The sequence below is a fragment of the Pogonomyrmex barbatus genome, unplaced genomic scaffold, assembly GCF_055798465.1.
Source record: "Pogonomyrmex barbatus isolate J1 unplaced genomic scaffold, ASM5579846v1 scaffold9, whole genome shotgun sequence".
In the NCBI taxonomy this organism is placed as follows: domain Eukaryota; kingdom Metazoa; phylum Arthropoda; class Insecta; order Hymenoptera; family Formicidae; genus Pogonomyrmex; species Pogonomyrmex barbatus.
Genome location: NW_028297193.1, coordinates 4,958,136 through 4,985,811, shown reverse-complemented (window position 1 = coordinate 4,985,811; position 27,676 = coordinate 4,958,136). Strand labels below are relative to the sequence as shown.

The 27,676-nt window shown below is 40.9% G+C and overlaps 2 protein-coding genes across 14 annotated transcripts in view; one reads left to right on the top strand and one right to left on the bottom strand.

The window, feature by feature from the left end:
• Cad99C (cadherin 99C) overlaps positions 1–27,676 on the top strand; it is a 113,006-nt gene that overhangs the window by 26,640 nt on the left and 58,690 nt on the right. Inside the window, exons 1-2 of one of the 4 annotated variants that reach the window (XM_089084822.1) lie at positions 4,247–4,375; positions 7,826–7,917. The exons of 2 other annotated variants lie outside the window; for them this stretch is intronic. In XM_089084822.1, coding sequence (XP_088940948.1) covers positions 7,891–7,917 — 27 coding nt within the window. In that variant the 5' untranslated portion in view covers positions 4,247–4,375; positions 7,826–7,890. Of the gene's footprint in view, positions 1–4,240; positions 4,376–7,825; positions 7,918–27,676 lie in introns of those variants that run through there. One more of the 4 variants, XM_089084826.1, reaches the window with a different exon arrangement.
• The window catches only part of LOC105429062 (uncharacterized protein C15orf61 homolog), a 40,724-nt gene that overhangs the window by 804 nt on the left and 12,244 nt on the right, over positions 1–27,676 (bottom strand). The window contains exons 1-5 of one of the 10 annotated variants that reach the window (XM_089084832.1): positions 6,970–7,483; positions 5,833–6,222; positions 5,026–5,732; positions 1,745–1,886; positions 442–685 (exon numbers count right to left, since the gene is read on the bottom strand). In XM_089084832.1, the coding sequence (XP_088940958.1) occupies positions 442–685; positions 1,745–1,886; positions 5,026–5,048 (409 nt within the window). In that variant the 5' untranslated portion in view covers positions 5,049–5,732; positions 5,833–6,222; positions 6,970–7,483. Of the gene's footprint in view, positions 1–441; positions 686–1,744; positions 1,887–3,420; positions 3,564–5,025; positions 6,223–6,969; positions 7,484–27,676 lie in introns of those variants that run through there. The other 9 variants (XM_089084830.1, XM_089084834.1, XM_089084837.1 and 6 more) reach the window with 9 other exon arrangements.

Genomic DNA, 27,676 nt, shown 5'->3' with positions numbered 1-27,676 from the left:
GTATTAAATATATATGATGATGATATTATAAAAAATTTTGATATTCTAGCAACTAATTTAAATATAATACTATAAATATTTTGATGACTCAACAAAATTATTTTCAAACCTATATCTGATTAAACTTTTAGATAGCAAAAGTGCCCTTCCCATGTAATTAAACTAAATTCTCAGGAGCTCTCTTTCTCTGTTTTCTTTGGTTTTAATTAACAATTACTCGCTTTTAAGGTAATAGCGATTCCAGAGCGTTCCGAGAACCTCGTTAAAATTAATATCGAGATGCCGTGACATCTCGTCTTTGCGATAATTATAGGATTTACGAGCACGTCGGTTTATCACGCCGGCGACCGAACGGCGTAAACGAACAAGGCCGATGTTTCCGAATGCGGACTTCTTTTCTTCCCCGATCCGGGCGTCCGACGCTGTCCGCTACCAACCTACCAAGATTCAATATCTTGATCGCCTTGAAGAATCTGTCCTCGCCGCTGAGATCCTGCACCGGCCGCTTGCTACAGTGATACTTGATGTACGGGAAACAGCCGGTCCTAAGTACGTGGTAATTGCTGCCGCCCGCCGGCCAATTGAAGTGTGACATTCCCCGCTGATCGTTCACCACGTCGGCATACCGGACGAAGTACGAGGTCCAGGGGGGCTCGTCGGTTTGCAATAGGTAGCTCGTTAGGACCTGCGTTGCAAATGCCGCAATCACGCCGACGGAACGGTGGTACTTTGTACACGCTGACTGATCGAGGAAATATCCTCGGGGATCATCGCGAGCACGCGGGACAAAGTCGCGACCCGTTACATCCCGTTACGACGTCTCTTTCCTCGGCGCATCGACTCGTTAAGTGGCCGGCTCTTCCGGCTTTGCGTGTGTATAAAAGAAATTAACCGGCCGGCACTGAATGTATCAGCCGGATGGATTTTAAGAGTCTGAGCACATGTTACTCAGAAACGGCCAAGCCGGTCGCTAATGTCGTTTCTCAACACGCCGTGATCATATTACTTGTATATTTGCCGTTTCACGTTACCGCGGCGCAGGATTAAATTGCACCGGCAGGAGAGTAACTTTGCACCACCAGTAGAGTAAGATTCAAGAATTATTCAATGTTTAAAAAAAAAAAATTATTTCTAAGTAACGGATACATCGTGTGAAAATTTCGAGTGTTGTCGAAATTGTGTGTGTATAGTTTTAATATAAAATAGTTTCTATCGCGGTGCAGACTAAAACAATTTTCAAGAAAAATAACAAGAATAATAAAAAAATAACAGCAAAATTTACATCTACATATAAATGAATTGAGTACATCAGTTTGATTGACGATGGGTGAATACAACTTGAAATCGTAAAGCTTAGCGATCTCTTTCACATTTAGAGAAATAAAAATGTCGAGTCGTTTCTTCGGAATCTTATACCGCAATACCTGATCCAAGTCCGAACGTTCGGAATTTATAATTTGCACAATCGCACGGAATATGCAATTCGCTCGAAACGATGGATTCCTGGAGTCCGTTCGATTGGGAAGATTCACGGGTTTATCACGGTCGTGCGATCACGCAGTGCCGCGGGAATGGAAACACGCGAAGTGTAACACGAGTTTGTATTGTTGCGTAAGAAAGTGTCTGGGGAAAGTACGCACGGTCCCCTGAGAAAGATCTGATTCGAACCGATAAAAAACACAACGCGTGAGATAATCAGGGGAGCGGTCGGATTAATTAATGAGAAACCGAGAGGCATACTAACCTCTGACGCCAACGGTTTCTTCTTCTTCTTCTGCAGTATTTTCATCCAGAAATTAGCATATTTCCTGGTGAACAGTGACCCTCGTTCAATCTTCGCTTTGACGATTATCCGTGATTGCATTTTGCTGAATTCTGTTAAAATTCTGTTAAAATTAAATCCTCGTTGAGCTTAAAATCTACAAATTATCATTTTTAAAACTTAAAATATAAAATAAAATATAACTTAAATTAAAATATGAAAATAAAACGAAAGCGTGTGTCTACCAGGTATAATTATAGAGCTTATTATAAAACGCTTCGTCATCAAATTTGTAATTTCCTTCTTTTGAAAATAATTAAATTATAAAGAACTTGGAGAGAATATGAGAAAATCCCTTGAAATATTTTTACTAAGAGCATTGACATTGGGAGAATTATAACAATTAAAAATAAGGTCAGAAAAGTCTGGAAGCAACAATTTTTGCGAGATATTTTTCCATGAGAGAGGCGTAAACGATTACTAGGTTATTACAAGTGAAATTGAGGTTATTACAAGTTAAACTGAATAAATTCTTATAGTCTTCAGCTGATTTTATTTTGAAAATATCGGAAAACTCGAACGTGAAAGATGAAGAAGTTGCGAGAAATGACGGATTGGATTTTTGTTATCGGGAGAAAACGGGCACTCACGTTAGTATAAGGATATGCAATTGAGAGGAGTCATGTTTCTGGTCGAGTCTACACATAAATAGATGATGATAGGAGCGATCGTGTCGTATTCAATAGTATCGCTTATCGACCCGCAGGGTAGGAATTCGTCACGGTACGTGTCGTTCTGCCTTTCTAAAATAAACGCGAGGCAAGAGAGTCGCTCAAAATGTCAAGGTTAACGAGGTTCAGTACGATCGCACGATGGAAGAGATCGTGTCCCGTGGTGTAACGTTAGCGCGTTTCTGTCTTTTACGCGTGTCCGCGTCAGAACGAAATGAGTAACAACGTAATTAATGACGCGCGCGCGTCAACTTTTGCACATTGTGCGTGAATTCGCTGTTATGTGGTTCTGATTGCTTCATCGAATAGGAGTTCCAGGGATACTTTCAGCGATGGATGTCGTGTAATTGTGCGAAATTGAATTACCAAAATGAAATACCAGTCGGTGCTGGACCGGTCAAAGCCTATGTCATTTCCAAGCGTTCGCTTTGCTTCTAATTTTCAACAACAACGCATTGTTTACGCATTGATGTTCATGTTACAGCCAACGCAGAGTTTATTCGAGGCACTCGCGTACTGGTTTTTATAAGCAACGAGAGAGGAAAGTGGAATACAATTGATAATAATCAGACAATCGGAAATCGTGTAGATCGAATCTCGTTCGTATTTCATGTTGCGAATTACGATGACGCGCGATAGCCTTCTGTTCTAATTTTTCTACATCGTTATAACAGCATTCGAAGAATCGCGTTGCTAATTTAAATCGACTCCGTGTAGGCGCGCGCATAATACATTTAATCGATAGTTCCGTTGTAGATTCCACTCGGATAAGAAGTAATATGCATTTCCAATTAGTTAGTATCTTATCTTCCTCGATATAATAATTCTGTCTACGCAACTGGCATTAACAAATATTTGCGTTTGGCAATCGGTTACGAGTGTCCCGCTGAAATTTCCGAGTACGCTTGAAATCTGCGATATCTATACCTCCGATGTTCACTCTTTTACGCGTGCGCGAGGCTTTCGTGCTGGCGAACAGATGGCTGCAGTCATTGGACCAGTCGAGGCTACCTGCTTGAGGACTCCAAGCTGTACTTTACGTACGGCACAAACGTCACATCACAAATACCGATACTCGATTTTACGCGTGCGTGTTGCCGCGGCAGATGCGGCGTATATAATTATTTTCTCTCACGATTTTTCATGAAAACGAAGACGAAGATAAAGTATTACGCAGCATGTGCAGAGTGTGTTGCATAATCGGCGTGACACGGAACTCACGAGCGCCGTCGTCGCTCGATTCCACGTGGCGGTCTCTTTGAAAGGTTTTCTCGGTGTTCAATCTATCTCGGATTTTTTTGTTTACGATAGGAAAGAGTGAAAATCAAAAGTGAAAGTGCTACGAAGACAACGTTTGATACGTTTATTTGAAAAATCATATAACATTCTTATACTTTTGCTATTTTACCTCTGCTGTTGTTTTTTCTAAATAAATTAGAATAAAATATTATGATGTCACGACTGAAGAAATGTTTTGTCTTTTGAAATACTCCGCGCGTTGTAAAATGGAGACGGAAATTAATTGTGATCCTAGTTCGGTTTACCGCATCGAAAAGACCCTTGACATTTTAATTACACCGTATAAACTGTATTGAGGAGATTAAAACACAAGTCAAAGTTACGATGACCCATGTTAATTTGTTACCGCGCGTTTTATGTACCATTGTGTTACGCCATCCCATAATTTCCGTGCGACAGGCGTGGCGGTCCTCGCTAAAGCGTTCCCTGCAATGGACCGTCCGATAATAGACCATTAAGAAACGCGAATGAGAAGTCCCTTCTAAGCACATCCAAGTGGCAAATATATCGTCGCAGCGTCGTGGCACGGGGTCAGACTGTCAAGCAGCAGCCTTGACGGGCTATCATTCTCGACGAACTTGCGGTACATCTTGTTCTTTCATCCACGCCGGGTCTTTTTCTCATTCGTCACATCGGCTTGTTTACATCGGCTACGGAGGCGCGACGGGGAATGTCTTTTCCTCTAAGGGTTGCAAAGCGCTTTTGATATGACATTTCGATAAACGTGATCGTAAATCATAAATAATAATAATGGAAGAAAATTACGGCACTCTCTCTCTCTCTCTCTCTCTCTCTCTCTCTCCCTCTTTCTCTCTCTCTCTCTCTCTCTAGAAGAATAATGTCTTCGATATTCTTTATGATGATGGCAATATCCAAGAAAATAAACTTTAATTCTAATATTTTCTACTAACCGCTTTGTACTCCTATACTTACTTGGGAACTTATTTTTGTAATTTATGTCATATTCACGCGGAGAGAACAATTTTTCTGGCAAATATACAAATTTGAAACTAATTTCGTTGGACAATCAAAATTATTATTATATAAGGCTTAAATATGATAATAACTGTAACAATTTTTAATCTTCTGACAATCAATTTGAATGTCATACATAATAATTTTGAAGACTCCTCAAAATGATTTTTAAATCTGTGTTCGGCCAAATGATTTGCCAGCAAAAGTGTTCATGTAGAAATCGATTTTAATATTTCGTATAATAATTTCACCATTTACCCAGCTGGAAGTCCTTTTCTCATAATAATCGCGCTCTACGATGTTGTTTTTCATCACCGACGGATATCGATTCGGAGCCTGACCTAGTTACTGCAGTTGCACATATGTGTCTGAAGGTCGAAGCGTGCCTGGCCGACAATGCTGGTGTTGCACTTCCGCCGACGTGATTTATCGTGTTCTATCATCCGCCGATTTTGCGCGTGACACGTTTAGCCAGCCAATTTGGAGTAACGCATTCGTGTCGCACGACCCAATTAGCGGCGGCGTTTCGAGGCTATCGAAACTAGCTAGACACTAACAGATGATAAATCTCGTTCATTTAGTTGTTGCTCGGAGCGACAGAATGGCTGCGCGACGGCTGGAGAACGGACGCTTCACATAATAATCGTCGCAATCTTTCCCTCGGCGCATTATGCACCCGTTATGATTCGGTCGGTATTGTGAATCGTTATCTTTGATGTGCCTCTTTATGCACCGTGCCTTTGTGGGATGTGCCACGCCTATCACTTTCATCAGGTGTTTTTTTATTTAGAATACTCCCGCGAAACTATGCCAAGGGAATAATTCTTCATTCGGAAACCGTATCACACATTTCTGCCGGCCATATCACGCGTTACCGTTCCCCATTTTGTGCGACGTCGCGAAATGATTTTATTCGCCTTTGATTCACTTTTGAGGCACGAGGCAGGCCGCTTCCACATAGCGCGCTGTAAATGTTTAAGAATTCAAAGGGCGGTAACGTTTACGGCTCTCTTTCGCATGGAAATTTCGAGTACTCATAATTCCGATCGGAACGATTATTGTTACCGTTAACATCGATGATAGAGCTAGCTTCAAACCGCGTCGCGGACGATAGCGCCCATCGAGACGTCGTCGCGTTACGTTTCGAATCGGATATCATCCCGGTGGGATGATAACGCGAGTACACGCGTGAGAATCCGGACTGTTCGCGAAGTGTTCTTATCATTTTGTCCTCTCGAGATTCCCGTCCACGAGCGAGATCACTCCGAGCGCGCGCCTCCGGTTGCCACGCCTAGCATCGTTTTCGCATACCGTCGTGACTTATACAGCGCTCTATAAATTACGACTGTATTTCATTAACATCCACGTGTTTATTATAGCCACGCTACACACGGCATTAACGACGGGGGATGCTCGCGAGTTGCTTCGCTGTGTCGAGCAGGAAATCAGCGTTGTCTTTTTATGAAAAAAAAAAAAAATATATATATATATATATATATATATATCATATCTTTATATCGATGAAGATTCAATAATAGCCCGCTCGTAATTCAACTTCGAGACTTTATTATTCGAGTTGGATAAATATTCAGGGGCAGATATATCAATAAATGAGTAGTAATATCTGCGATGACACAACGCGCAGTGGAAATGGACGACTCCCGGGGCGGACGTCTCGCGCGAGGACGCCGTCGCCATCAAATTGGATTACGTCGCCGACGCCAATCCGACGCGAGCGAGAGAAGACGCGGAGGAAACGCGCGTCTGCCGGCGGGCAGCTGCGATTACATCGCGCTTAATCGACTAGAACGTCATAAAGGCAGCGACTTTCCTCCACCGAGATTCATTATCAGGCGACGCGTTCAGCGAAGACGGGCGGAATGTAATATATTCATGTTCGCGTACGTTTCAAAGGTGCAAGGATCCGACTAACTAACTCACGGGAATAAAGTCGCGTGGAGCGCATCAAGTTAATTTCAGGTTCGTTATTCCCATGGCGCGATCCGAAGAATTGCAATCAGCGCGCCTAAAAAAATGTAAAACTTCATATCGGTACCTTCGACACCGAGCTATTCGTCTTTCTCGGAGGGAAGCTGCCGCGATTAGAACACCCTGTATAATTACGCGTTTGGCACCTTTGACTGCTGTTCAATCAGCATATTCGCGACGAGGTGACGAGGAAGCACGAGCGAAATCTCTTACCGCAATAACCGTACGTCAAGCCTGTAACTTTTTATCCCGTCGCACGTCGGCGATCGACGATATCCAAACTCTCCGCAGCGTATCTCAAATGAATGATCTCCCGAGCACGATGATACCCTACGGTAATACGATTTCTCTCCGTCGAATACGACTTCCTCCTCGAAACGTCGAACCACCGGTACGACACATTCGTATTCCTCCGCGCACGCGTGCCTTACGTACGCGACTCGCACCTACGTGTGCCGCCCGCACACGCGTGGACACGAGATACGCACGCGGGATGCACGATGGGACACGCACGGACGGCGACGGCTATTTCGCGACGCGAGTCCTACGATTTCCGCAAGATAAATGACGTAACGGCCATTCACGCCGCGTCCTGTCGCGTCCGCGTCCGCGTCCGCGTCGTGTCTCGTCTCATCTCGGCGACGATGTCCGCTCCTTCATTATGCACGACGCGCGCGTTCGCCGCGTGCGCGCACGTGTAATCACGCGGATTTTTCCGCACATCTCCGCGGATGAACGCATACGACGGCCTAACGGGATCCGGGATCCATTGGGCGTCGACGCGTAAATACCATAGGATATCTGATCTATTCCTTTACATGCCGTTTATCTACGCGAATAAATTAAGCGGACAGTATTTCTTCATACCAATCCGTAAATGACATGGGAATTTTTGATGGATCGATAATTAAGAAATTGAAAAGTAGGAAGATGCAGAATAATACGATTGAATGTGTTTTCGCGATTATCAAAAGAATTTCGTCCATTTCGGGCTAATCGCGTATATTTATCAATTGTATACTATTTTGTGGATAATAATAATATAAATTTTTATTAAAAATTAAATTAGGCCCTGCGCACAATGGAGGAATTATTAGGAACAGGAAATTTTGGAAATGAAAATTCGGAATAAAGATGAGATGTAACGCACGATGGACACAAGTAAGTATAAAATATAGCTGTATCTTATAGTTCTGAATTTTCATTTAATATTTATTCCTGATAAAATTTAATATTTATTCTTAATATTTCCTTTATTGTGTCCAATTTTAGTTTTAAGTTCTCTGAAGAAATACGAGGCAGTTATAATCTTTTAAAGATTTCGTCTTACTCGTTCGATAATTTATCATCAGAACTATCGAAGCTGAAAAATATGTCACTAATATCTCTAAAAGATATCCATATATCTTCAGAAAGATATTTGGCATATCTTAGATGCAACATGACATGATGTAGATATAGCAATCTACAGTACATTCATCATTTGTGTATTTTTCTCTCCAGGATGGAGATGTTCAAGGATGATATCCAAGACATTATAGACATTGTCGATTCTGAGTTTTTTAATCATTATTCTGAGTTTTTTCTGCCATGACATAACGTACGCCCAGAGACTGAGCTAAGTGAAATATGTTCAAAAAAATTACACCGAAAGATATGCAGTATTTGCTTTCTCTGCCTGCGAGGAGGGCAGAGATTGGACGCAAGAATAAATTTTATGAGGAGGAAGGAGATGAATAAAGAAAGATGGATAAAAAAAGAAGCTAGAAATATTTTTAATTACATAATATTATAAAAGACCATCAATTAATTAAAAACATTTTGCAAGCATAAATAGCAAAATTAATGTATCTTACATATCACATTGATGATAATAGTCATAACTATTAATCTGCAATTGTTTTAACTATTGGCACTTATGCAGTTTTTATTTATTTTTTTATGCTCTACAATTTAACATACGATTCATCTCTGTTTCAGACACAATTGGCTCGAATCTATATATAAAATGGATAAAGTTCTTTGCGTTTTTGTGCACTTTAGCCGATTCTTAAACTTATATAAGGTATTTTAGAACAATACACAAGTTTGTAACAGAAGTAAGATAAATTTCTGTGAACTGAGTTTAAACTGAGATATTTCTCATGGGTCAGGACATTATTGTGTTTAAACTTTCTCCCAGGATTTCTTTATTTTTATAAAAGAGAAGTTCCCTCGCTCTTAAACTCATTTATTATCATCTAACGACTATAAATTAGAATTTCGTTTCCTTGCGGTGATTTAACAGTTGCCCGATACGAAATTGAGAAAGCCGTATTACCATAATCTAAAACACGCCTTCCGGCTGCACGAAGTAATTTGTCGAGAGGTCGACCTCGCGATTCCGATCATTGTGACTGAATGCGATGCGGAAGGGTAACGCCGTTCTATCCTTTCCGAGGTGAATTTTTTCAGAAGCTGCAATTTACAGTAAATCTGCAGTTACATATCTTAATTCTTGCACAGACATCTCATTTGACGCATGCATCGCCAAGATAATCGAATCAGAATTCTTTTTTAAGCAATTTTTTTTTTTTATCCAGAATCTAATTGAGGAGAAGAATTAAGGAGAATCCAAATTATAATTTTAACTTAATTACATATTTCTCACTGTTAAATTTATCACGTACTAGCGTCAAGTATCTTTTCCTAAATTTTAATTAATTAATTAATTACAAAACAACCGTGGTCATCTGGTACGTGTAATCGCAGCGGAAATATTAAACGTTCACTTTTACTTTATTTTTTCTACAGTACGATGCATGCAATGGTTCAAAAAAGTGAAAATCAAATTATTCGTCAAAATGAAATTCTTTCGAAACGTTACAATATCATATCCGAGAAAAACTTTTCTTCGGTTAAGTGGAGAGAACAATCGGCGAATAGAAACTACGCGTTTGCATAATGAAGTTTCTCGCCGAGGAAACTTAATGGCGATTCGCCGGTTCGCACATCCGCGGGCGCGTTTTTTTTTTTTTTTTTTTTTTTGTCAGTGCTTGCGGTGCCGATGCGGTTCGCGGTCGAAACAGGATCCAATAAGAGAACAGTAGGCAGCTTTAGTTTCTGCCGCGGCCTCTCGCCCGATCTTTATTCTCGCCCGGTCTCTCCTTTTCGCGGCGGCAGCGGGAGCGAGCGTTCCCTTCGGCTATGTACCGTTCGTTCCTCAAGTGTTACCCCCTCGAAAAGAGCCGTGGCGAAGTCGTGAGCTCTTTCTCTCACGGTGCCTCGCCAACCGGCGCGGCGCGCCGTTGCTTTCCGGTCGACGAGCGGCGAAATTATCATTTTATCGATATCGAGAGTCCGTCGTCGTTATGCCGGGACTCGTCGGACCCGCTCGTGTCGGTTTCGTGCTTGCGCGTGGGAGAGTCCGCCGTGATATATTCGCGCCGTAAAGGGATAATCCGTCCGGTTATCACAGAAGCGTAAATAATCTTTGCACTTTTAAATAACAACTGGCATCCCTCCCGAGAGACAGGATCTTTGCGTCTGATCATTTTTCCTCTCGGTTGAAATAAATTTGAAATAAATTAATTTAAGGACGAATGTGGTTGAGTAATTTTGTAAACTAAGTCCCCTTCTTGGCTGTAAGGTTGAAGTGCAAATAAATTCTGTTCTATTCTATTCCTTTCGTTGAATTTGTATTTTTATTGCTTATACTTTTGCACTTTTATTTTGCAATTTTATTTTGTCATTTTAAAAAACGTCGAAGAACTCGGATTGAAATATATCAATCTTGAAATATCAATATCATATGGAAAAGAGAATACATACAAGTATCATACATATTCCAGTGTATTCTGAAATGTAGCAACGGTCGATGATATGTTTATATGCTATTGATCCAATATGATTACGTCTGGTGGTATATCGAATGTCGATAACAATTACATTGTTGTTTAGACAATACATCCTTTCGCAATGGCGAGACGAGTATTGATTTGCCTCCCTTCATTTGACAGATGGATTTGGTTGAAAAATAGCTTTATTGCAAAATTGATTAAAATCATAATATGACGGTGAATGCATATTAATATGATTTATTGAAGTAGAGTACTTTGTTAAAACAATTGCGGAAGAAAACACGCTTATTCGCAATAATTTAGCAATCTCCATTTAGCAATCCGGATACTATATAATACTATTGAAATATTCGTTATGCGATTTCCACCCGTTCGTTATAAATGCGGGCTCGTGTAATTAAATTACGATTCCTGACGGTATGCGTTTTTCGTTATTAACTCCAACCGCAGGAGCTTTTGTCATAGTAAATTGATGATATAGAATTGTAACGACCGGAATAATGAATTACATGTGTTCTGCAGACAATTATTACAGATGACGCTTGCACGCGCGGATCCGTCTTTTACGCACGAACTCGGCGAATAATGGAAATTCTGAAGTTGTTAGTAGAAGCGACTTGATGAATAATAAAGACAAGTAGAGTTATTTATGCATTTTTCTCGATTCTACGCTGTTGCTTGGAAGCTGCGGGATTGCCGCGGGACTTGTATCTGCTTTGTGTCCGGTCGGTCGGCCGAAAAAAGGAAACTCGCAAAATGTCGGTTATTCCGCGGCTAATAAAGACTGCAATCTTCCACGATAGCCTCGAGTTCTGACGAGTCTTCCGTTGGCAGGGCGTATTACCGTGGAGAGCACTCTTGGACACCCACCGGCGAAACGCATACATCATGAGGGATGTATGACGCTCTAAAGAATGGGATGCATCTCTTATCTTGTCGAGAGATCATCGCGTGTAATGCGTGGCTTTCATCTTTGGGCTTCAAATCAAGGATGAACAGCGTTTCGCCTTGCGAAACAGTCGCGGAGGCTCGGTGTTATCCTCGACGACGCGCAATGTAGGTGGTACCACGAGTGACTCACGCGTAGCGAAGGGCTCTCAAAACTTTTATAAAGTTCGCACTTATGAATAATGCTGTAACGCACACTGTGCGTTAACAATGACGATGATTTTTAATTACGACAGCAAGCTGGGGGCTAGCTTTAGAATTATACTATATTATATAGTATAATATTACTATATAGAATTATATTATATTATATTTAGAATCATCGGATTGCTTTATCAGATTCATCGTTAGATCTACGAAGCAAACTTAGTAGGACCAAATTATTAGATTCTTGCTCGATTTATTTTATGATTCAAACGAAATTTAATTGTACATATTGAAGGAGTTTAATTGTACGACATATTGGTCGAGATGTTTGCCGAAGAAATCCGCGTCGTGCGCGAGGAAATGTCGTTGATCCCGGCTCTTTTCGTCGCAGAAGATCCGTCGAAGTGGTTGTGGTCGCGGTTCCCGATCCACGCGATCTGCAAACCGCGGCGAATCGGTAACCGCTCGCATGCTCGCACACGACGCGAGAAATTTTACGACCGCGAAAGAGTCCGTCGCGGCACCGTTGATCCGAAGAGTGGCGCTCAGCCGTGGTTTTTGAGGTCGCTCCGCGGGAAAATGCGCGGTTCTCACTTTTGCAAACGGGATTATCGAGCGTAACGCTCGTTTCGAGAAAAGACTCTCGTCACGGTATTGATATGAGTTATTGCCACGAGACTCCCCAAAGATTCCCTAAAAAACTGTTTAAAACGGAAAAATCTTTTATTAGATTGTAACACGTGCATAAATGAGATTTGATCAAAGAATAAATTTTATTACAAAATAAAAAATACATTTAAATCATAAATTTATTTCAATTATATTTTAATTATTAATAATATAATAATTTTAATTATTATATTTTAAAATTATATTTTAATACATTTCTAAAATTAAAGATAATATTATCATTGGCAAAAACTCGACTCTTTAATGTTGTTTTATCGAGTGCAATGGAATCTGATTTGTTGATTTATATAGTTTTAAAGTGTCGCTTTTTATGCTGCGTTCATCTATATATTTATCTGGACCATATCGAAGATACAAAAGAGCACGACTGAATCTTCGAATAAAACTTTGCATTCTTCATTCTAATTCTTCGACCATCGATCTTCGGTTAAGTGAAAAATATTTTGCGGTAGTCGCGAGAAAAAGGAATAACCCTCAAGCCATTGTCGTTTCGCGCGTTCAAGCGCAACCAATTCAGATGGATACCCGAGAAAGAGCAGGTATGTCCCTCGCTTTTATCTCGCTGTCAAGCGCTTCCCGTTATCATCGGCAAAACAGTCGACTCGTGGAGCTTCATCCAGCATCGATTATATTGGCGATATTGGCGATATCGTTGGTTTTCACGTGAGGTTCGCGCGGAGCCGAGGCCCTCTCGTTGCGACGCGACGCTGAATGGATGCTTCCGTCCGTCAGTTCCGTCGGCGCTTCTCGTCTGCCGAGAAAGCGGAGATATAAAAGAGAAAAACGAAGAGATCCATCGCGCGTAGCCACCGCGCGCGATCCTCGCTTTGTGTCGGATCCCGCCACGCCACGCCGCGCCGCGCCGCGCCGCGCCGCGCCGCGCCGCGCCGCGCCGGCGGATTCGTACCGGACGAACGAGGCTATAAACTCGCGGTTACTCCGTGCCGTATTCTCGCGGACGACGAAAATGCTGCCCGGCCGGGAGAGATAGCCGGAGGAAGCGTAATTGCGCTTAATCGCCGAGCTCGATGGTGCCCCATGGAGCCCGCCGCAAAGCGAAATTCGCCAGCGAATCTTCATAACTCCGCGTTTCTCAAGGACGAGTACGTTGCGAAATTGTGCAAAGGGTACTTGGGATACGTCTCTATGCTTCTCGAAAATATGTCGAATGTGTGCCGTAATGATTTATTTATCTGTCCGTCAATTTCTTATACATCTCTTTCGATCGAATTCGCTGCCGGTTTCATCATTCGTCGTAGTATGTTGCTGTTCGATATTATATTAATTTATAGCAAAAGGATTGTGATAACGAAAACAAACATTTTCCTTTCCGGGTTATGTTCATTTGCAATTTCTCGACGATTTGTCCGATTTATATAAATATCTTCTTGTGAAACGCTCTGGATTGTGAACGCTACGGGTAATCCGTTATGTTTCAATATCGCGCAACGGTGGCGGTTCATTGCATCGCGGTGTCTCATTACGACGAGTTTCATCACGATTTAAACGCGAATTCAGGCCAGATGCGTAATTCCACGAGAATTGCGAGAGACAATAGAGCTTCGCATGTTTCAACGTTCGATTCAGGCAGATGCGGGAGCTGGAACTCGTTTAAAGCGGCGAAAGCGGTTCTGAAGAAAAAGAAACTGCATCGAGAAAGGCGAACCTCGATTAACGTAATCTCGATCCCCAAGAAGATGATCGAGCAATCGTTCTCGTCGTGCGATGCACGTGTTATTGCTATTTATTTAATTTACATTAAAAAAACGAAAATTTTCCCTCTCTCTTCTCTCTCTCTCTCTCTCTCTCTCTCTCTTTGTCTCTTTCTTTTTTAAATATTATTAAATATGTCTATTTTTTATACGATTATGGAACCATCGATTTAATTAAATATTATTTACTAGCGCATTTAATTCCCATTTCCACCGGTTTGACTCCTTTAGCGGAATGTTCTCGGTAAGAGTTTTGCAAGCGGCAAAGTGCATATTCGGAGACGTGTATCGTATGAATTGGTGCATACACGTTTAGAACTGGTTTGTCGGCGTTACGACGGCAACTTTAAAGAAAATGGAAAGGCAGTGTTCGCGATAAGACTATTTTCCCGCTTCTCTTCACGTGTGTGCCCGAGGAAACTGTGTGTCACGTGGCGTGATGGTGACGACGACTTTATCGCAGGAGATTTTATCACCAGCAATTGTTACTAAATCTTTCCGGACATATTTAACACTGTCAAGTAAAATAAATTGAGTACATAAATTGAAAGAAGACAAGAGAGGAAAAATAGTTCTCTCTTGCAGTCGAAAAACAATCTAATTTGCAAAAATTATTTATTAATTCTTTGACAATAGAGATTTGCAGCATATATGGTCGGTCAAGATCTAAAGTGCCTATTTTATTGGATTTAATTAAATAAATTCGATAAATTATTTCTAAATTTTCATTCGCAATAACGACAGCAATCGAACGACATATTCAATCCTCCCAATAATGTTCTAATAATAATTAGAAATTGTAGGAAATTTTTATTTTAATTTTTTGAATTTTTTTATCAGTGTGTTTTATTTGAAGGTATTGCAAAAAAAATGAATCTGAATGTTCTACGGAAGATACTTAATTTTAACGACGCGAAATGTCGCGTGTAAAAAATTCCCACATTTGAGATTGTAAAAACGCCTCTCCTAATGGCCTACTTTATACTCGCGTTCGAAATATACCAGAGCAATCCGCAGGATGTTTCGAGCCCGCGGCTAATAAACGGCGATCCTCTTTTCGTGAATTATGTTCTTGGTAGGAGCCGGCGTATTCTCGGAGCAGCCTGCACGGAGAAGACATCTTGTAAAAGGGGGTTTCTCATTAGCCGAGCTCGCTCAAGTATCGGATCTGAATCCGGTTTTCACCGTGTAAGATGCGCGCTACGAATCGGTAGATACCCAATGCCTATCGATAGACGGACACACACACACACACACACACACACACACACGCGCGCGCGCGCGCGCACGTATGATGTGTGTGTGTGTGTGTGTGTGTGTGTGTGTGTGTGTGTGTGTGTGTGTGTGTGTGTGTGTACGCGCTAGCGAATCGGAGTATATCGGTCTCATTTACCGAACGTACGTATAAGCGTTGCGAATCTGCAACACGCTCGTCCCACAATGGTCTCGCGGATCGCGAGCGCGAACGGCCGTAAAATGAAATCGTATATGCAAATCACGTTCCAGCAACTTGGTTAATTCCAGCTCCCTGTGGTCGCGACAGCCGACCGCGAAATTGGGCAATATGATCTCTCGGCAAAGTCTCTATATCCATATAATAATATTCATAATAATTAATTTCAACATGTAACTAATAACGTTAATTAGCTTCTGACTTCCGATATTTATCTCAGGCTAATTGCAAATAACGTATTGGGCAAGAATAATTAGCCATGCCGTTCGTGAAGCAATAAATATTGAAATTAATTGTTATTTAGTGTAACGTATCCTTACACGGGACTACTCTTTATCGAATTGCAATTTTAACGTTCATATCAAATGATTTTTTTTAAATTTAAATTAAGCAACCGAATTGGATGATCGAGTCAGATTTCGGGCAAAATAACGAAATGGAATAATGTTCAATTGAGATTCACGAAATAAATTCCTTGGCCGGAAGCCTATTTCAGAGTACGTAGCAGGTGTAAACCGGTCTTCGGACTTTATAGTTCGCGACTGCACCGAGATAGTTCACTCGAGAGCAAATTGTTCGCTCTCGCGTCTATGGAGAGCGCGAAGCGATCGGTGGTGGTCGCACAATAGACACGTTCGCGCGTACTCGCGTGTCCGGCGTGTACGCTCGTGACGTGACGCGATGGTGGTCGTTAATAAACGCACAGCTGGTACTCGTTCCACGAGAGCTACGCGTATGGGTACGCGTCCGAACGCGACGAGTGAAAGAGGGGTAAGAAGGGCCGCATTTCTTTCGCATAGGTAAGCGGCGATCTCGATACCCTTCGTAGCTACATCATTAGCGAGCCAGGTCCGGGACAGATATCTGGTGTGTAACGATTGGCAGGAACCATAAATCGATCATTTAATTGCGCTCCCGCCGGGAAGAGCAGCCCTCGCTGGCCCGCGGTCGCCTCTTCGTTCGCGGATACCCGTTATACGCGCCTTCGCCTTCGGCCGTGGTCGCGGCACGGCGAAGATCGATGGCGGCGAGACGATTGACTTGAATGGACCGCGCGAGAGAGCCCGTTAAATCGGCGAGGGGAAGATCCGATCGCCGGCTGCCACGAAGATGCGGAAGTCGGGGATGTGATGAGCGCGGTTGATTATCGCCTAGAAATCTGCTCCGTGACGGCGCGGATTCTAAACTTCGAGGCCGGGTCGAGCCGAACGGAAGCGATAAGTTCTGACAATCGTCCGCATCTGACGTCGATTAGTTCGAGGAATTAGGAACGCGTAACGCGCGGATCTCCGAAGTTTCGTAGATCCTTTGTGGATTCTGAGCCCGATAAAGGATAAACGGAATTGATTCGTGAAGATAATTATCGCGCGTCTCGGTGTACAATGCATCCTAGAAATGGCGCCTGCGTGATGTAACGGTCTCATCCTCGAATGACTCGTCAAAGTTATAGATATCGCCGACGACGTTGAAGGATCCATTTCCGTGGGGTCTTCAAACGCGCATTACGAATATCGCTATCACGATATTCTATCTCACGCTGAATACGAATTAATTTGCAAACGTGGAAGCTATTAAACGACAATCAAAGTATCAATTTAAATTAATTACGGATATTCTCAAATTCTTCTTTTTGCAATGCACATCACTCAGAAAAAAAGTTGTAATAGCAATTAGAAATTTGTGAATAAAGAACGCCTCAAACTATGTAATAAAGTTAGTAAGGACAATCAACAAATTATATAAACTAAAAAATATGAATCGCCATTTCACTATCAATTAATAACTTACATATATTGTTGTAATATTACAATATTACTTTCGCACTTATTACTTTGAGAAAAACTGCGTTGCGTGTACTTAATTGTCATAAATATAGTTGCCAGAACTATTTTGTTTTCTCTCAGTGTACGGTTTCAATTTGAAGCAAATTTTATTGAAGCCTACAAATTGTTTTTGTCAAGTTTGTCAAGTTGAAGTTATGACTTTTCAAACGTGACAATTGTCAAAAATTGTTCCATATTGTTAAACAATTCGCCGTGAGTATCATTGGGAAATGGCACGTAACCATCGGCTTGCTTGGAGAGAGCATTCAATTTATCCAAGATACACCACGCGGTGGCTGCAAGAGCGCAGAAGAGCGCATCTCGATGCGCCTCGCTCTCTATGCGGGAATAATTACACGGCTCGCGTCCGAATAAAATATTCCCCGTGCACCGGTGCGGCCGAGTTCGCGATGCATCTTACCGATCTCATCTCCGAATGATTATCGACGCGATCGCCGCGCGCGTACTGTAATTGCGCGCGATTATTCTCTCTTTTCCCCCTTCCTTCTGGATCTATCCCTTGGGGATCCCCCTGGCGGATCATCCGCCGAAGGAGCGGAGCGCCGATCCATCCGGAAAACTCGCGCATGTCCGAGACGTCATTGTATCGAGCCGCACGTGAATTTAACGGCCGATTTATAGGCCGCGGTGCGTATCGAATGGCGAACACGCGAACCTACGATTTCGGTCGATTATCTCCGCCGCGGTTTGATCTCGTTGCGCCGCTAATCAACATGGAGAACGATCTCCGCGTTTTATCCCGGTGGAAATAAATAGTTCCCGCTGTCGGCGAAATAAAAATAAATCTCTTATTAACGAGAAGGGAGAATCTTTAATGAATCTTTCTTCGCGTTTCTCGACCCACGTTGAAATATCTCTGGCAACATGGACATGGATTAATCATCCATTAAAGTCCATCCGAGAGAATTGCCAAGATTTGATTAGTTATCAAAAGAAAGAGAAACTGTGAGCATATACTGTGTACCGCTGTGGCGAATTACGATCGCAAACGTTCACACGCGTGTTCACGTCTTCACGTCGAACCGGTCGGCACGCACGAACGTAGGAGCGCACGCTATTCGCCGATTTAGAAATGTCGGCTTTTGCCGCCGAATGCATTCAGACGTTCGCGTGAATAAAGGAAAACGTGCGAAAGCGTGCACGATACTCGCTTTATAATATGCTTTATATATATGCTTGGAAATAATAATAAAATATTATAGGTTTTAGATGAATCTAAATCAAATATTTGGGGGTAGGAAAATAAGATTGAAAAATAAGCCGAAATTTAAAATTTTAAAATTTGTTTTGCTAGCAAGTCTAAAAATTTGAAACTAATTTTGTTGGGCCTTTAAAATTATTACGTAGGATATTTAAAGATAATAATAATACTGCAAAAATAATTTATTTTCGATTTGAACGTTGTACATTGTTATTTTCAAATTGGATCTGGTCAAATTTTTAAATTTGTCAGCAATATTGTTCTCTCTTTGTAGAGCTTACACTTCGATTCGTTTTATGGTGATTCTGTTATTGGGAAACGAACACTTGGCTGTCTGCTGTTCAGCCGTTAGGCTCTCTTCAGGTCTCAAATTTGCCACTTTAATCCGATTTACCATTCAATCCGGTTCACTCGTCGCTACCGATTGCATGGATCTTTGTTACGCGCGCTGGCCTTTCAGCAACGCAAACACAACAGGTTGCGAGAAAAAAATCTACAAACTAGTTTTCTGCGAGCGGCTTTGTAACTTGTAAATTTTTACGGGAAAGTCATCTACGATCCCACGTGCTCTTGCGTGACTCGCGCGCACAAAATACTATTGCATTCCAATGTTCGAAAAGAGAGAAGAAAAGGGTCAAAGTTATTATCTATTCGAAGAGAATCAATTTAAAAATTAAATTTATGGTCGATTATAATATTCATATTTTAATGAACTCCATTATTATGATAAACATGTAGAAACTTTTAAATAAATTAGACTGCTATTAATAAATTTCTCTTATTACAACCATTATCTTTAATAAAATTTAGAGCGTTAGTAAATTTCTTTTTTACCAATCACTTGACTGATTTTTGATTTCGTAGGTCGCAATTTGCGAGATTCTTGATGTGAATCCCTAAGTTCCGTTCGCTTGATTTAGTCCTACGATAGAACGACGTTTTCCAACGTGATTATATCCGTCCGATTGGAACACGTTCGAGTGAATTTCCGAAGGCGTAATCTCGATCTTCCTAAGGCGAGGGTACGGGTAGCTCGCAGATGCTCGTTGTTCCCGCTGCCACGCACCAAATTGTTAGTTAGACGATAGCAACCGGACCGATCTCCGTGTATTTATTTCGATCATTGGAGCCGGGAAAAAGGAACCCACGATTGTCCCGAGCCCGCTCTCGGATATTGGCTATTTCAGAACGCCAGAAGGAGAGGGAGACGGACTGCCGGGTTTTATCGTACGGAAGGATCACGCGTAGAGGCCGTCGCCGTCATCGTTGTCGTGGCGCTTTATGGATCGTAATGCTCCATTCTCGCGAGCGGAACGAACGAACTCAGATATCGTTCGCGAAATTGATGCGCGGCTCTCGACCCGTCCTGCCGGAGAGCCTTATTTTTCCTTTACGTCCGCGTGAGGTGAGGATGCGATAGCAATTTCTTAAGTCTAAATGGAAGCAGGTTCCCTTTAAGGCTCGCGTAAACATTCGGGATTTATTCGCGGCAATTCTTTTATGACATATTTTATACCCGCGATGCGTTAATATGCGGAAGAAATTGTGGCATTGAATTATTTGACGTAGATGGAAAAATACATTTAATTTTATAATACGCCGAGTTTTCTTTTGTTTATTTCAAAATATAATTTCTGCCTGCTTGCATTTTACGTTCCGCATTTGAATAACCGCTATTCTGTATTAATATTATAATAAAGCGGCAGAATGGAACGTTGTGAAAATAAATTCGAATTATATTTTTGGTGAATTAATGTTAAATGAATGGAATAGGAATGTAAAATTGCAGAATGTATTTTGTAAGATTTCCAGTCTTGTATAATCCCTTATATCTCCAACGAGCGTCGATTCGAGATATCAAATGGCATAATTCACCATGCCCTTCTCCCCTTCGTTCCCCGACCCGTCTGCGTCGGCACCGGTTATTATTTACAATTGCGAATTATCCGCGCGCCTCATGCTCATTACGTCGCACGGTTATGGCCTGTATACGTACGTTAATTACCAATTACCTTACGTATAGTGGACCCATAATGTCGACGAAAAAACACGTGACGTCATCGGTGGATTGCCTGTAAAATTATCGGATTCGACGCAGACGTACACGCAAAATGCAAACAGATGTACGTAGTCATACATTAATGTGAATGTTACTCCTTAAACAAGGGAAAAAAATTTAAAAAAAAAAAAAGGAAAAACAGAAATATTAATATGCATTGTTCATCCAGAATTTTTAAGAATTGCATTTATTCCTTTATTCCGTCTAATTCGGCCGTTTGTCAAAGAAGCTGCGCCGTATCGCGTGCTACAATTAGATGCGGCTCTCTCTCTCTCTCTCTCTCTCTCTCTCTCTCTCTCTCTCCCCCTCTCTCTTCCTCTTTCAATCTTTCTTTTTCTCTCCCCATTTCCCTCGAGGCATTTTTCTCGCGGTATTTGCACAATCCCGATAAACGCTCGCGTGTGTACGCGCACACGAGCATAACGTAATTGCGAACTCCGGACGGAACACGCACGTCGGTTCGCAGAGCAACGATGTTGCGCGTCTCAGAGAGTCTGGACCGCTCCTGCGACCTATCTACGGTTGGCCGACCGACTATGCTCTCGACTTTTCATCAGCCGAGCACTTTGCTCGCTAACATGCACCGGTACTTTGTTAGCGGCCCGTTAAAGCGCCTGCTATTAATTGCGACTTTACCGCAAACGCCGGCCGACTTGAAGCGAGGCGTGATACGAGACAGAGATAGAGATTTATATAACATTTCAACGTGCTCTGATTAAATTTCACACAATCTTTTTTGATTCTTTTCTGATTCTTTTTACATTTTCATTAAATTAATGAGATAAAGTCCAATCGCCATAAAAAATATGATTGATTGTTTTCTCTTAATTCGTTAAAACGCAGTCCTTCGAAGATAATATTTGCAAAAGAGAAAAAAAATGATACTAATGAATTATTTTTACTTTTTGGCGTTGGATGGAATTAATCTTCATACATTATGAAAATATCATATGTTGATTGTTGGAATAACCAGTGCAACATCTCGTTCCCGAGAAATTAATGAGAAAAAAGCATCGCGTGTATGCGGAATGTAGATTTGCTTTTATCGTGCCTGTTGAATGACAATTCCGGCTCGATCAAAGCGCGATTTTCTCTAGAGGCTGTGCCTCCTTCGTGGTTTTCTGTTGCCGTAATTTATCGCACAACCGCGGCATGAAAACGCGGCGTACGAAGGTAGCAGCTCGTATAGCTTCCCCATTATTAATCAAGATGCATCGAACGGCTTCGCCGCGCGATGTTTCCAGGCTTTGATAAGTTATTGCATTCAATGCTAATCCCGCGCCTGCCTGCCGATCGCGCGAGAATTTCAGGAAAGCCTTTGCCTCCTCTCGCTGTTCTCGTTCGGTATCATCGATTCCGCGCAGCCTCAAGCCGCAAAAAAATATTATACACGAGTGATCGGTTTCTGCGTGAGCCGACGACAAGTATACGAATAAGAATTGTAAATGCGTTGTCAAAGAACCGCACTTTCACCGCGCGTTCAGCGTTACGTACTGTTGTTCAATTTCACGTTAGGATCAAACATCATTTCTTCGCATTAAGAATTGTCGTATTTAAAATATCGTCTCTCATTTTTGCAAAATTTTGAGAACTTTAAGTCCTGTTTTATTCAACATTATTATTTAAAGTGTAAATATAAAAATTATAAAAGAACATAATAAAAAGAATATTAATTTCAATTCATAAAAGATTTTTTTTATGTCGCATGTTAATTAAATTATAAAATAACAAAATATATTTTGTACAACATTATCATATCATAAATATAAAAATTATAAAAAAAAGATAATAGAAAAAAGTAAAAGAATATTAATTAATTTACTTTAGAAAAATTATGAAAGATTTTTTTTATGTCGTATGTTAATTATAAAATATACCCGTGAATTTTATACAAGTTAAACGTATATTGCTGGTATACATGACGTGTTAAAAATATAGTGTTGATTTGCGGAACGTATTTTCCGACGAATGACATTTCGTTCATTCGCTAAGGTATTATTTTTTTTTTTTAGTAATGATATGTGACTATAGCTAACATTTATAACGTGTAATAAAATATTTATAAAAGATGATTGCATGTGTTTGAGTTCAGCACGTGCTATTATATGCCGCAACTCAGTATTCGAGAACCTTTCTTTTTCCTTACGCCTTTTTTTTGTCGTGTAAATTTTAAGTGTCCCGATACTAAAATAGTTTTAAAGGTTTTTTTTTCTTTTTTTCTTCAACAAATAAGGTTCAAATAATTGTCCTGACAAATTTTCAGTCTTCATGACCGATTACGAGGTTTGTTACTAGTCCAAACAAATCATCGCAATTCATATCAATACATTTTCCAATTCTCAAATTAGTTTTCCTTTTAGAAAACTGCTCCAATCATGTTTCGCATCAGAAACGCGTTGCATTATTGATTATTGTATTAACAAAAATATCACCTATCTCGTCTTGAAGACGAAGACCCGTCTTGCACACAAAGTTCTCGTCAGAAACTCGAAATGAAAAAAAAAACATCCTCGTCTCGGTTCATCAAGTGGTGTCTCAAATAAAAGTCCAATCTCAAGACAGTTCATTCCCTTTAATGAATTCCTTAACATTGCGCCGTCGCGTCTTGCACGTAACAGTGCGTGCGCCTCGGCGCGGCGGCCGTTGCACCTGCAATTTCGCACGGTTTCGCGTCCCGCGATAGCCCCGTGTGTTTTCTCCGTTTTATATCGTATAAATCAGCGCGTACATCCGCATCCTGCCGCCGGGTTCATTTCGGGTCTCCCGAGTACGGATGTAAGCACCGCCGGGCGTGCACCTCCTTGTGCAAAGCGCAAGGTGTGACGTTGGAGAGCCGGCTGTAAAACGTACCTCTCTTCTCGCGCGCAATGCATTAGGCCTTTATTGCGGCTATATTTCCGCCTAGCCGCCTGGCCTCGGGCATCCGTGCGCCCCGAGGAAATGTTGAATTACGTGCCCCTCCCTCCACGCTCATTGCCTTTACGCTTTTCAACGATAAATCCTCATTTATGATCATTTTTATATCCTAACGACGAAAAGTGCTGATGGAGTTGGTGGAGTATTATTTTTACACGCAAAAGAATTAAAATAAAGTTCAGCAACGCTTCGAATATTCGAAATTAAATTTTATTAAAATTGGTTTCTATTTGTGAGCGTGGCACAGTGGATAGCGCATTAGTCTACTGTGCTAGAGATCCCCCGGGTTCTCGACAGAAATATTTTTATACATTCGTATCTCCTCTCGACCGTCTGGCAAATCACGAGAGCATTTCTTCCCAAAAAAGTGTGCCGTTCGGAACCGGCGTTAAATTGTAAGTCCCATATTCCTGTGCATCACCTGTGTGCGCACCACAGATATATGAAGAGGGAGGTAAAAACAGGCTTTAATCCTGTATATATATATATATATATATATATATATATATATATATATATGAAAGAAGAAGAGGCATTTTCTTCTTCTTCTGTATAAAAGAGGCAGGAAGGAAGAAAGAAATTTCTATTTGCATCTCTTGAATGCTCCGTGTTATTCGTAATGATGAAGGAAGGTCTTATTCTTTACTACTGTTATCTTCACTATACCAAATGTCGTATATATTTTATTCTTTTCCTCATAAAATTATAATTGCTTAGAATATTTATCAAATAGACGGAATTCTGTACATTCCTGTAGCGATGCTTTACCGATTTCGCCTGTTAATGTTTCAAGCTGCCTGAGCTGCTTAAACTTCTCTCATATGAGATGTGGATGCGGATCCTGTAAAAACGGAGATGCAGGTAACGAATGACGAGCCGGCGGTGAAATACTAGCGTCGTGATAAGCAATTTTCCATGTAACGTTTGAACCGCGAACGCAAGCTGCCGCGTCCCAGATGGCAATGCGAGATGATTATTACGCGCATCATGATTTCCCGTCCTGTTCGCGGTACCGTAAGCGAGATGAGACCGATGTACAACAAACCGGTGCTTCAACAAAATGTTTGAGCATAATCGCGCATGCCGCGCTATTAATTAAGTAATGTAACCTGTAATTTATTATAAAATTAGTTGTGTCCGGGTCTCATTCGCGATTATGCAGCTTTGTGTAGAGATAAGAGATAATAACAGGAAAATATAATAGAGTAGAAAAGGATATGGAAAAAAAATAAATTATACAGGTGTTTCAAAGTTGAAAGTCAATCGCGCAGGAGGTGATTAAAAATTCAAAATTAAGAAAAAAAAATTGGCATGAACATAGATCCGCCATAAATGTTGTTTTCGAATTATTGTCATTTTTAGGTTGAAATTTCAAATTGCTTTGCTTTCGAATTTTTTTATCAAGATTGAAAGAAGAGATGATCCTATCTTTATGAGTTTTATAACTTGATTAGAATTAAATAAAAGTTACTTTAGCATTACGCAAGATGCACTACGTGGAGATACATCCGCTTAGTATCTTTTGATAGAGATTAGGATTCCATAGTTGTGAAAATTCATTTCTTCTTTCAATTTTAGCAAAAAAATTCGAAAGCAAATAATTTCAAATTTTAACGTAAAAATAATAATATCTCGAGAACAATGCATTTTCAGACCTCTGTTCGTATCAATTTTTTTTTCTTGTTTTTGAATCCTTCATTCATCGCCCGAGTAATTGGCCTAGATTTGCGGAACTTTTTATAGATATATTTTATATAGATATAAAGATATAAAGATATAAAGATATAAATATATTAGTGTAAAAACTACGTATCCATAAATCATTGTTGAAAGAAACGTAACATTGCTGTAATTAAATTATACTTTTTTATTAATTTTAGTCAAGTCACATAAGTTGTATTTCTCAGCTCCAGATATCGAAGTTGGCCAGTTTCATATTTACATTGTATTTTGGAAGCCACTCTCGTGTGCTTATCGCATGGCCATGCGCGTCTCTTCCAATGGAACAGAACGTCTCCCAACTTCTGTGCGCATTTGCATTTCATAAATGCGCCATGTTTCCTAGATGAAACCTGTTTGCATTGCTTCTCCGACTGCTCGCTGATAGAGCGGCCGCTTGCTTTCATTAGCGCTCGCTTTGGAGAATTCTGGAGTGTCGATGTCCCTTATTACTAAATCAACAAACGTGGCACTCTCGAGAATTCGCAGCAAACAAACGATTATTTAAATGGTACTGTTTGCTAAATCATATCGCGTTTGTATATTTACGTATTTCCGATTAGTTTAGTTTCCGAGCGTTTTACCACGCCGGTAATAAAACCGTCCGGCCGGAGACAAATGGGATCCTCTTTCGCTTACTTTCCCTACTTAATTTCCCTGCTCCATTGAGGAACACGAAACGACACGAGGGATCATACATGGCCGGAGGTAAACGCCGACCTTTCGTTTAAACTGCTTTCTAGCGACGTTATTAAGCAAATGTTGAAATCACGGGGAAATCCTGTCGAATTGCTTTAACCCTCAAAAGCTATCATGGAATGTATGCGTTCCCATACAACAATAATTTACGTAATCATTTACGTATTCAACCATTTTGTTAATAATGCGGACAATAGTCGATTGTCCCGCGGTAAGATTCGCTATTCAAGGGAATACTTACACCGACAGATTCCAATTTCGCACACAAGAGCTGAAAGAGATATATCTTTTTCACTCGTCGTTTCCTTGAAGAATTAAATTCCTATCTTTTCACCGGAATCTCTTTGTAGAGTTCGCAAATAGGACAATCCCACAATCGGGATTCGAAGGAGCGGGTCGTCGTGGTCGACGCAGAAGTGGGCTCACCGCTTTCACACTTGCACTCGCGGCACTTAAACCGAGCGTTTACGACTGACCGCGTGGTCCTTTCGTTGTTTGAACAGGGCAAGAGGAGAATCCTCTTTACACGCGTCTTTGAACCGGTGTTACGCGTTGAACAAAGAACCTCACCGAACGGGGAGAGTCACGAAGAGCCACCGCGAAATTCCTTCCCGTTTCCCCGACTAACTTTGTTCAATGGGAACAAAGGATACCACAGATGTGCTCTCATTAAAAAATTCTTCGCTCAAACAAATCCCGCTCCTCGAAATAAATATTTTATCTCATTGTTCAACATTAAATCTAATCATTTAAAGCCGTTTCGGAAGAGGGGGGGGGGGGGGAGAGAGAATCTCGCAAGTTCGCGATTTATTGAAATAAATTTCGCCGTTATATACATTATTAATTTATATTTAGATGTATGATTCGAAACTTATGAAGCTGACTTTCTCCGCTTTCGAGAAATTAAAGAACCGAGAAGAAACGCGCGCGCGGTTTTCTCGTTTTTCTTCGAGCGAGAGTGTCGCTGGAAAAAGGCACGATTATCCCGCGGCCGATCCTATTAACACAGGGTCTTGACATTCGCGTTTAACGCGCTCCACTCTATTAGACGATAAATTAACGATGACATTTGTTTATTCGCCCAAGCACATCGCGTGTTAAGTCTCGCTCCGTGGAGAACGTGCGAAAGCGCGAAAGAAAGGAAAAGAAAGAGCGAGATAGAAAAGGAGATATAATAATCGCACCCAACGGGAAGCATGGCTATGTTGTGCTTAAGCGAATTGTATGTATGCTTCGTTACACTTATTTATGACGTTAAGTCTACATAAATAATATACGGATATAGGTGTACCGACTTTTGTGCTCAGGCATAGCATAAGTTTTCGATACCGCGAGATATATCTCGATGTCGATAAAATCGATTTTATGATTGAAAAGGAATTTTGCGCACATTTGAATTTTATTTTTACATGTAACTCAAATTTCACTCCCATTTACGAAGAACTTTGAAGAATATCAGGTATGAATAACTTACAAATTTAATTTTTTTAGCAGACATTACTTTTGTTCTTATTTTATTTAGGTTGAATAGAAAAAAATCAATTGGTAATTATTATATAAAATATTATCTTAATAAAAATCTAAAAAGGATAATCCAGATAACTTTGACGTAAGTAGAATTCTACGAGTTTTTAGAATGTTTTATTCTATACGTCTATTTATATTCTCATGTACGATTTTTTATAAGTCTCGA